At 35.6% G+C, this 11,453-nt stretch overlaps 1 protein-coding gene across 2 annotated transcripts; it reads right to left on the bottom strand.

Moving 5' to 3' along the window:
* Positions 1 to 5,155: 5,155 nt before the first annotated feature.
* On the bottom strand, positions 5,156 to 10,252 carry LOC110931205 (protein FAR1-RELATED SEQUENCE 5-like). Of its 2 annotated transcripts, XM_035974779.1 has the most exons (7): positions 10,065 to 10,252; positions 8,538 to 8,599; positions 8,297 to 8,423; positions 7,200 to 7,945; positions 6,851 to 7,109; positions 6,163 to 6,721; positions 5,156 to 6,088 (listed from the first exon to the last, which is right to left on the bottom strand). In XM_035974779.1, exons 4-6 carry the CDS (start codon positions 7,862 to 7,864, stop codon positions 6,176 to 6,178), a joined length of 1,470 nt encoding a protein of 489 aa, XP_035830672.1. In that variant the 5' UTR covers positions 7,865 to 7,945; positions 8,297 to 8,423; positions 8,538 to 8,599; positions 10,065 to 10,252; the 3' UTR covers positions 5,156 to 6,088; positions 6,163 to 6,175. The 2 variants fall into 2 exon arrangements, with proteins under 2 accessions (XP_035830672.1, XP_022030304.2); XM_022174612.2 differs by lacking the exon at positions 8,538 to 8,599.
* Between the last annotated feature and the right edge of the window lie 1,201 nt (positions 10,253 to 11,453).

Here is an 11,453-nt window from a genome sequence, read left to right as displayed (position 1 = left end):
AACTGCCTGTCATAAAGTATATAACATCGGGTATGATCGATGACGTGGAAGAATATTTATACAACAATGGGCCGCTGAATGTTGAAGATTGTGATGAAGTTGACAAAGATGAAGAAACGCATGACAATCGCCAGGATCAACAACATGTGACTGCCTCGAACATCAATGAGGATGATCATCAAAATGAAGAGAGTCCAACAATGCCATTCAAAATCGTCAATCAACAAACTTCGACGGTATTAACGGACCTATTTGCTGACAACATCCCATTACACGAGGCAACTGCAGTACAAGAAAACCTCACCGCATTCGATACTTCAGATCAGCCTAGGACAGATACGGATGACTACACAATACCACCAGTGGATACCACACAGGTCTACACAAGAAGAAACCTGGCTGGTGAAGATGCGATTGACGAAGGTTACATAACATCAACTACCGATTGGTTTGAGGGCTGGAATCCTAGTGAACATATTTCTGATTTGAACCTAGAAGAAATGGGCATAGGGACACAAACGCAAAAAGAGCTTGACTACTGCAACACTCCGCTTCAACTAACCGGGGTAATCTATGATCACGCTGCGTGGGAAGCCTCAAACAAAAATAAGAAGGTAAACTGAATTTTTGTTTATGATATTAAGAATAACGCATGCTTTAAGATCTTTAAGAACCTCTTAATACAGAATAATACTTGTTTATGATGTTAGAAAAATAACGCATGTAAATCTAGGAAAATGACGCTACTTAATTAGGAGAAACATTGGCCTGTTACCACACTAGATTAACCTGTTGGGCCAGTTTATTAGGAGAAACATTGGCCTGTTGGACCAATTTATTAGGAGAAACATTAACAAAAATGGACAAAAACATATAAAAAATTACGCTAGTTACCTAGATAATTACGCATGCTATAGCTAAAAAGGAAAATTACGCTTATGATGGACATAATCACGCATGATATTGATAAAACTCCAATTATGCAGTTGTTGTTGAAAAAAATGGACAAGAATATAAATAAATACATTTCGCTCGTTACGGAAATGAATAATCTCGTTAAGGACGTAAAGGAAAAGTGTTTCTGGAATCCAGAAATAATGAGAATGTGTAAAAGATGGGATGATGCGGTTAAAAATACGGTGCCGACGAGAACTGATCAAGTAAGCTCTGGAGGTGATGAGGCGATTCAAAACAAAGTTGGAGAAGGTGGCGATACAATTGAAGAGTTAGGAGGGGATAGAGATGCAACCGTGGAAGATGAAAACACAGGAAAAACAAAAGGTAAAATATAAGAATTTGTATTATTTCTTAAGATTTCCGGGAATTTATGTTTAATAATAACGAAAACGTTTGGGATTTTATAGGATGTCATGATGTTGATAATATGACATATGACGATGGGGGTATTTCAGACTCATGTCTAGCTGCATTACAAACCATCGAACCAGGTGTATACAAGCAGACGAAAGAAGGTAACAAATATGATCATTGCTAAATTATTAAACGTATTCTAACTTGTGTTTACAAAAAATAACCTACTCGAACATACAAACAGTGACACAAGCAGATGTGGTACACCAAATGGACCAAGCTGTAAATTTAGCAGAGTGCAGCCAGCAAAAAGCACAAAGTGGTAAAGAAATGCCTCCGACCACATCCGCTGAAGAAACAGATGAAGTGACGGATGCAGAAATACAATCGGTAGAGACTCTTTTAAAATTGGCTCCAATCCTACAAACACCAAATGAAAGTGGGCGCAACACTACGGTGTCTGCAAACACAAAGAAAACAGGTGACGAGATACATTAACAACTAACGGATGACAAGAGACATAAACAACTAGTGAGAACGCATCTCAAAATGTTGAGGGAAAAGAACGAAAAACGAATGGCAGAATTAGGTGACGCATACAGATCACCTTACTGCAACAGGATAACCAACTTATACGAGCCACTTCTGGATCGTGACCAAACGATCATCTGTTATCTCTTAGCTCCGGTAGAAGATATTGGGTAAGATGTTTTGTCTCTAAAATTTTCAAAATTTTCGTCTGTTTTTTAACTGTCGTTTTATGGTTTTAAACAACAGGACATTGATATACAAATCTGAAAGTGGAGTCGAAACACTAAAAATCATTTTTGAAAGCTTTCACCCATCCTAATACATAGCTTCAAGTGGAGTGGACGTGTTTGTGGATGTGTTAAACTTTGAAGAGAAAAAAAGGGACAAAAAATCATCACCCTACAGGTTGTTCTTGCCAAGTACAATATTTGTAAGTTAATTCACAATAATCACGCATGTATAAATTATGCTATTAATCACGCATGTTTGAACTTTTAAATGTTACCCACACATATTGAAATGTAATCACGCATCCTAAGGTTTTTAATCAATCATACTATATGATAATCACGCTTGTTTAAAAGCTGATGCACATAGTATAAATTAAATCACGCTTGTTATGATAATCACGCTTTTTTAAGACTAATGGACCGATGTAGTTTAATGAAAAAAGTCACCATAATTTTTGCAACAAGACCAAATGTTTGGGCCAAAATACACAGACAATGATCGATTGAAAGTATTTGCACCAATCGTAGACGATATACTGAGTAAGTATCAGGTGAAGAAAGTTGACACATTGGATCTAATCTTCATTCCAGTACTACTATCTGATCATTTCTGGTGCCTATGCTTCCACTTGAAAAATGGCGAAATCGAGTTAATTGATAACTCTAGGTTTGACGAACCGTTTAGCAAACGCTACCGTGGGCGCCCCGAAAAGCTGGAAATTCTAAGTAGCTTTATATTACTCCAATGAATAGGTAGGTACTAATATGATTTTTTTTGTGATTATAGCGAAGAGTTCTAGTACTATACCTAAAAGGCAAGATTCGACAAAAAGAGTGGATAACAAACTTGGAAACAACAAGCATAATTCGAAAGGAAATGGATTGGAGAACTCTTCAAAACGGTTGCAACTGTGGTGTCTTCACTATGAGACATATGGAGACATACAAAGGAAAATCTCCATGGAATCCGGGGTTTGAGAACGAAGATAAAAAGAAGATTCAAGATTCTCAACTTCGATTCTTGCGGTACCGATATCTTAGTAAGATTGTATTGTCCGACAACAATCTTATAAGGAAAGAAGTATTCGACAAAGCTAAGGAATTTACGAAGAAAGCGAGCACCGTGGATATTTTGCGCGATCTAGATAACAAAATTAAGGACCGATTGGATCAGTTCTTCAGCCTTAAAAAAGGGGAAACAAAATGCTAAGTCGTAAAACTACTTTGTTGATGTTCTTTGTTGCAAAAATCTTAGACATGTTGGTTTTTTAATTTTATTTTTAATTCTTAAATTTTCTTATTCAACACACAATTTCCATACAAAAATAAAACACTTAGATAAAACATAAAAAACGCATGATTTCACTACCCAGATGATTGATGATACATAATAACCATCAGAAATAGGACTTCAAAAACTTGATCTTCGTGTCCATAGAGCATCCTAAGACGATTATTGCATCCGCAAGCTCCTTTAACTGTTTCTCATCCTGCTTGCCAAGATTAACCATAAACATCATAGCCACCTCTTTGACGCTTGAATCTGTCATACCAGACAACAAATTGAATATCTCTTCTCGCATTTTCATGTTCTCTCTCACCCTAGACATGTTAGTTTCCAACAAGTCTTTACATGACTTGTCCTCAGCTATTTGATCCTCGATCCTCGTTTAAGACAAGCACGCATACCGGATGATGAAGAAGAACCACACGATGAATTACAAGAATCTGCCATCTTTAAATATAATATTTGAATGGTTTTCCAGTGATATATAAAGGAAATAACAAACAAGAGGACAACTAAAATTATTAACCATGACAACTGTATGGTTCAGGAATCATCCTAGCTGTTTTTTTTTTTTTTAGTTTTCTTGGCCCAGTACAAATTATCACGCATTTACATATTATCACGCTAGTATACCAAAATCACGCATGTATTAAAATGACGCATATAACATCTTATCACGCATGGATAAGCATTATTAAAAATGACGCATGTATCAACTTAAAGCTGAAATAATCACGCATGTGTTTAATCACTGAGCATTATGTAAGCTCCTGAATTATGTAGGCTATCGATATTTGTTAAAAATATTATACAATATACAGGATACAAGTTGATATAAAATATAATTATTTCTCATAATAATGAAACCTACACATAGACCCTTAAATCGATATGACTAGTCATTATGTAAGATATCTAATTTTAATTACAAAATCTCTCTCAACTACCATATTAATTCACAGTCTATATACATATATCCTTCCCCCCCCCCCCCATTAGATTTATGCAGAAAAAAAACACCTCTCTACAAAGAAAACCACAATGTCTACTGACCCCTCAAGCGAAGCAATCAAGGAGCTCCTGTCAACCCGCAGGTTGGCAGAGCTTGCTTCTAATGTTACCTCTTCTAACTGTGTTCTGGATGTGCAGGGGAGACTCTTAGAACAGCAAAAGAAGACCCAGGAAGTCTGGGGGAACTCCTAGAAGAACCAAAATCTTCTTTAAGGGACAATGGCATAGAGATGATGAAGGATCAGTCATCTGCAGATAACTTGGTTTAATCATATCTGAAAGATGCAGTTGATACGATTAAAGAGAAGATGGAGACGACTGAGAAGAGCTTGGGAAGATATTGACACCGAACTAAGTGGTATGGCTGATTGATCCACTTTTTTTGTTGATATTTTGGGATGTCCTAATGTTGTTGGTATTTTGAACTATGGTGGTTTTTGGTGTATTAAACTCATATGTGGGTATATTTAGGGAAATCGTGGTATGAATGTAGGTATATTTATGAATGTTATTTTTGCATTATTAATACGAAAAATGCATGCTAATAATTATCACGTATGTGTCTTTTTTTATGACGCAAGTTATGATGATGAAAATCTGTGTTTGGGTATGTTTTGGGTGAAAGTCGCTGTGAACAGGTTATGCAAAAATGCTATAGAGGGCCAATTTGATATCTCCATTTCAGATAATCACGCATAGGATGGTAAAATGTTCTGAATGTAACAGATTACATAAAGTTGTGAATGTAACAGATATGATTAATCACACATAGGATATCGAAAAGGGGTAAAAAAGAAACAAATGACATATTTAATCACGCATAGGATGGTAAAAATGTTCTGAATGTAACAGATTACATAAAGTTGTGTCTTAATAAAGTCATGAAAAACGGAATGTTTAAATGAATGCAACTATGGTTAAAAAATTACTCGTCTTGCCATTCAGAATCACTACCACTATCATCTACCTCGTCCACCTCCTCATACTCCTCCTCTTCCTCACCAGTTTCTACCTCCTCGTCCTCTTCGTCAACTAAACCAGGATCGTTTTCTAACTGAATTGCTCTTCTTTTCCTCCCCTTTTTATTGGCATTCTTATCGGCAGCACTAGCTTTACCCTTTAAAACCTTGCAAGTTCGAATATCATGACCTTTGATATTGCAAACACTGCAAGTCCGACTTCTCTTGCCTTTTAGACTTTTAATTTTCTCTTTTTTTTTTTTATTTAATCCGCTTATGTGAACCGCGTCCTTTGTTTCTAATACCGGTTGGCACACGGACTGTAGGAGGAGCATCAGTGTTCGGTTTCTCGTAACCGATTAACCTTGAATATCTATCAAACTTAGGGTCGATGGGCTTGGTTATGCGAAGTTCATCAACCATTTCTTTCATCTCCCTCATCCGATCCCTGACTACAAGAAGATGATCAAAATCTTTCATCAAGTTACCAATAAGATACTCTCCGGTCTGCATAATCTCATACGCAACCTCTTTGGCCTTTTTATGCGCACATTATCATCAACACTTAAATCAAATGTATTATTTAGATCATTCGGTACCACGTATTTGGTCTATCTTCTCATAACGTACTTGTTGGGAATTTCTTTCACTTTGAACATCTTGAACACAAAATATATATGTTTGCACAAGAATCCATATTGTTCAAACCTGCGACAACTGCATGATGCTATTACATCCTCCCCCTTCTTGAAACAAACCTAAACAAAAACAATTGAAAACTAAAAATCAAATAAAAAAGCACGTTGTTATGTAATAACGCATGTTAGCTTACCTCTAGTAAACCGTCACCGTGTGTTTTCCAATCCTTCATACTTCAAAAATGGTTCCTCAATTTTGGTCTCCATAGGAAGGCACTCGGATAGTGTTCCTTGTATCTCTGACTGTTGATCAGCAAAAATAGACCTGGTGTAAATTTTCATAGCATCATCCTCTAAAGTAGATTCAGAAAAGTTATCTGGGATTGTATTTCTAGATATATGGTCATTCTTCCGATGGTTAAATCTTTGCACGTCCATTGCACCATCAAAATGGTTAAAGAACTCAACAAGCGTAAGTTGAGAATTCGCCACTTGACAGAAAAAATGGTTTTCGCTCTCTGATCTGGAGGTGGTCCGCATAAGCCCAGACATAGGCTCATAACGATAGAAAGCTGGAATCCACGAAGATCTCATGCCAAACATATCATCAATCCATTTATTCTCAGTTAGACCGAATTCAATCATTATCAGCTTCCATTCTATCTCAAACGTTTCTGGCGCAATCGAATCAGTCCATACAATGTCACACATACGTCTCTTGAACTCTTCGTTGTTACACAACTCATGTCCCACCTATTAAAACAAAGAAGAATTGGAACTTATTGAACAAGGGCAAAAAAATTGAATGAAGGAAATAATAACGCATGAAACTAATCACGCAGGTTGTAATGAATAATCACGCATGTTGTAGTTTAGCCTAACCTTATCAGCAACTTTCTTCATTATGTGCCACATACATAATCTGTGCCTACTCTTATCGAACACTGCTTCGATAGCTTGTTTCATCGCGGGATCCTGATCAGTGACGACCACCTTCGGCTTCTTACCAAATGAGTCCAAAAATGATTGTAAAAGCCACTTATATGATTCAATGCTTTCGGATGCTAGCAACCCGGCTCCAAGCGTCACATTCCGACAGTGGTTATCAATACCAGTAAAAGGTACAAAAACCATTTTATACCTTCAAAATGTGGATTAAAAAATGAATAAAAAACAATAAGACAATACAAACAAATAAAATAACAGGAATAACATAGAAGTGGGGACTAACTTGTTGGTTTTAAATGTAGCATCAAACGATATGACATCTCCAAACTCAGCATAGTTACGTTTGCACAAACCATCGGCCCAGAACAAGCCAGTTAAACGTTTGTTTTCATCGACTGAATGAACGAATGAATAATCAACCATAATCTGCTTTTTATCGGTCAACCTATTGATAACCATATCTGCATCATACTCTCCGATATAGCTATGTATCCTAGCTCTAGAATTCTTGCAATCGTCTTTAGTTGCGCCTACATTTTCAAAACCTCCGTATCTTTTTCTCATTATATTGAAGGCTTTCACTGGCCCAAGATTCAATGTACCAAGCTCCCATGTCATCCTATTCTTGTGTTTCGGAAAGATGTCTATAAGTTGGTAATAAATGCATATCTTTAGGGCACACAAATGAATGATTATGCGACTGAACAAACTTATCGACCTTATACAACACCCCATCGGTCGAACAAAGCTTAATTTGAGCTTTACAGCCGGTTCGAATAGTCGGTCTGTTCCTACGTTTATATGGCTTAGAAAACTTCCATCAACATGATTATGCCCCTCCTTTGAACACACAAAGTATTTAGTCTTGATAATATCATCAACATGATGTTCACCTCCTTTACGAGCAGAGAACCCTGCCTTCTTGACATACGTCTGATAAAAAAACATATGCTTGCTCTATGGAAGAGAATTCCATTCCGATAACAGGAACACATGATGAAGCTACCTCCGGAATATACAATCTTTCATCTACACATTTTAAAAATGACAAAAAAAAAGAATTATAAACATGACCTCTAACCAAATAAACACAGGGAAAAGAACAAATCACGCAAAATTGCATCAGAAATAATAACGCATCAAAAAATAATACCGTAGGAAGGGGTAAAAAATCATCCAGTAATGTATACTTCATAAAAATAACGCATGGTTAATGAATTACACATGTCTTCTTCAACACATCTTATAACCAAGCGGGATTATATTACATTTCAAAAAAAACTAATAATCAAAAATGATGAACGAGCAAAAACAACACATCATATACTTCATAATTTGGTTGAATTCTGGAAAATTGAAACCATTTAATTGACAACTTACTGGTCTGATAATCTAACAGAACGTGGTTGTCTGATGTCGGATTCCTGTATTGCTCTGCAACATCATGACCGGCATTGACCTCAGCATCTTCAAATTCAATATCATCTATGTTTCGAGCATTACTACTCTGTGGATCCATTACAAACAATAAGAGATGGAAACCCTAATCGCCCACAAATAACCGCTAATTTGGAAATTTGAAAAACGGAAATTATTTGAAACTGATACGGATCGTAATTACCGGGATGCAGGAGATAACAAACTCGCATAATTTCCTTGATGTTAGAAAATGTCTGAATTACCCTGGTTCAAGAATGAGTAATGTCTAATTTGCCCTTAATGAAAAATCCTAATCGTTGCGTAATCACGCTTTAATCACACAAATCTGACGGTCAGGATGGTCGCGTACGTGAAGTATGATTAGGGGTTTTGTACATTATACTTTCTCTATATATATATATAGAGAGAGAGAGAGAGAAGGAGAGAGAAAGAGGCCGGTTATTGTACAATATGGCTTAACGTACGAAGCGTACGAGATTCAGTATCAACATACGAAAATTGGTTTATAACATGCGATTTTGGTATTTTTAAACATCATGCTTGCTTTTTTTTTTACTGACATGCGAAGTTTGGTTTTTTATAAACTTGCGATTTTCATTTTGTTTTGAACATGCGATTTTCATTTTTTGTTAACATGCGATTTTCATTTTTTTAACATAACGTGCGAATTTGATATTGCGTACGCTTTGTACGTTAACCCATATTGCACAATACATTTTTCTGAGGGCGGTTAACATACAGAATCCCTTAACGTATGTGCAATGTACGTGATTCAGAATCAACGTGCAAAATTGGGTTTATAACGTGCGACTTCCATTAGTTTTTTTCACATGCGATTTCCTTTTATTTACCAACATGCGATTTGTAGTTTATTAATCACATGCAATTTCAATTTTATTCCATAACATGCGATTTCCATTTTATTACTCACATGCGATTTTCACTTTTTACAACACAACGTGCGATTTGCCATCGCGTACGTAGCGTATGTTAAGACATATTGTACGATATACTTTTTCTATATACATATATATATATGGGTAAATTACACTTTTCGTCATTTATGCTTGTATTGGATTGCAACAGATACCATTTAACTTTAATAATTATAGTCACAGTCCTTTCTTTGTTAAAACCATTACACTTTAGATCCTTTGACACTAACCTGATTAAAATTTTTAGTTAAGTCCTATCATATAAGGGTAGTTTAGTCTTTTTAATAGCGATTACTATATTTTCTAGGAAAAAATACACCACACATTCAAAAGTTGAAAATCATACGGTTAGTTAGGTTTACACGGCTAGTTCCACTTGATAAACCGACTGAAAATTTGCTTTGATGCATGTTATTCGATTTCTGTTCCGGTCAAAGAGTCAATTATCAGATATTGGTTGGAACCGGTTGGGTTTTTACAGGTTCAGGTAGGATATAACCCGGTTGGAACCGGTTTCTAATCATCAGATATGAAACCGATAAATAACCGGCGGGTAAGGTCGGGTATGGAACATCACTTCTTAACCTAGTTGTATGTTATCTCTCGTCACAAAAATTAGTTATGTGATCTAAACATCCATGTTAAAGTAAACACATGACACAACGACTTTCACAACCATATAAATGATCCAAACTTGTTAGTAGTTTGAAGAAACTCTACCAGTAGAATACTATCTGACTAACAATTCTAATTGTAAAACGAGATTTATTTACCTTAATTTACGATTGCCGCCACAGACGAAACTCAAAAACTATCACCGGAGACTTCCACCGTCGATCGCTCGCTGCTACTGTGGCTAGATCGAATTTTAGGGTTTGTTTGTGAATATATCAATTGAGGGTTGTATTATTGTATATATAGTGGATCTTGGCCGGTATTTTGGGCGAGGATCACGTCAGGATCACCGATCCTAACCGATTTCAAATTTTTTGATTAATATAAAATATAAAATCACCCCTTTGTTTTCCATATAATTTAAGGGTGTTTGGCCTAGTTTTTATTTTTTTTTATATTTATATTTTAAAATATCTTATAGCTTATTTTATATCATTTGATAAGTTCTTTTTAAGTGTTTGGATTAGCTTATAGCTTGTTTTATATCATTTGCCATTAAACAAAGAAGTCTTCTTCAAATAAGCTAAAAAACCATCTTCAAATAAACTTTTTCAAATTAGCTTATATAAGCTAACAAGGGTGGAGATACAATAGGAAGTTTATTTGGCTAGGAAGGATAGGAAGTGATCTTGACCATTCATTAAGTTAATCAAGGGCTAAGATTAAATCAGGGAAATTGAAAAGAATAAAAGAGGCGCGTGAGTTTGTTCAAGGGCATTCTAGTCAATCCAAGCCAATAGTTTCTCTCTCCTCCAATTCCCCCCCCATTTTTTAAACGTTAATAACTCTTTCATACGACATTATTTTTTTATAAAAATTGCACCAAAAAAACGAGCGTTTTTTTTTCTTTAAAACGAGTATACTATTGCTATATTTTAAAAAAAAAAATTAAAACCCAGTTGCGTAAAACGCAATAGAAAAACCACCAGTTACGTAAAACGCAATGAAAAAAAAAACCTAAAAAATGACATTTTTCTAAAACGCAATGCACCAAAAACACAAAGAAATGACTTATTTGTAAAACGCAATGGCCAGAAAACACACAGAAATGTCTTATTTGTAAAACGCAATGGCCAGAAAACACATAAAAATGTGTTCTACCTAAAACGCAATGCACCAAAAACACAAAGAAATGACTTATTTGTAAAACGCAATGGCCAGAAAACACACAGAAATGTCTTATTTGTAAAACGCAATGGCCAGAAAACACATAAAAATGTGTTCTACCTAAAACGCAATGCACCAAAAACACAAAGAAATGTCTTATATGTAAAACGCAATGGCCAGAAAACACACAGAAATGTCTTATTTGTAAAACGCAATGGCCAGAAAACACATAAAAATGTGTTTTACCTAAAACGCAATGCACCAAAAACACAAAGAAATGTCTTATATGTAAAACGCAATGGCCAGAAAACACTTAAAAATGACTCATTCTAAAACGCAATGGACTGAAAACACCTAAAAAATGTGTCACTGTGAACTGT

This window comes from Helianthus annuus, chromosome 1 (genome assembly GCF_002127325.2).
Source record: "Helianthus annuus cultivar XRQ/B chromosome 1, HanXRQr2.0-SUNRISE, whole genome shotgun sequence".
NCBI lineage: Eukaryota > Viridiplantae > Streptophyta > Magnoliopsida > Asterales > Asteraceae > Helianthus > Helianthus annuus.
This window is presented reverse-complemented; position numbering and strand designations above follow the sequence as displayed.

Excerpts from the sequence above, each read along its gene's own strand:
- LOC110931205 (XM_035974779.1), bottom strand. The coding sequence starts at position 7,864 with ATGTTTTTTTATCAGACGTATGTCAAGAAGGCAGGGTTCTCTGCTCGT. Across the intron at positions 7,110-7,199 it reads GCTACATTTAAAACCAACAA|GTATAAAATGGTTTTTGTAC; the intron begins GTTAGTCCCCAC and ends CACATTTTGAAG. Across the intron at positions 6,722-6,850 it reads TGAAGAAAGTTGCTGATAAG|GTGGGACATGAGTTGTGTAA; the intron begins GTTAGGCTAAAC and ends TTGTTTTAATAG.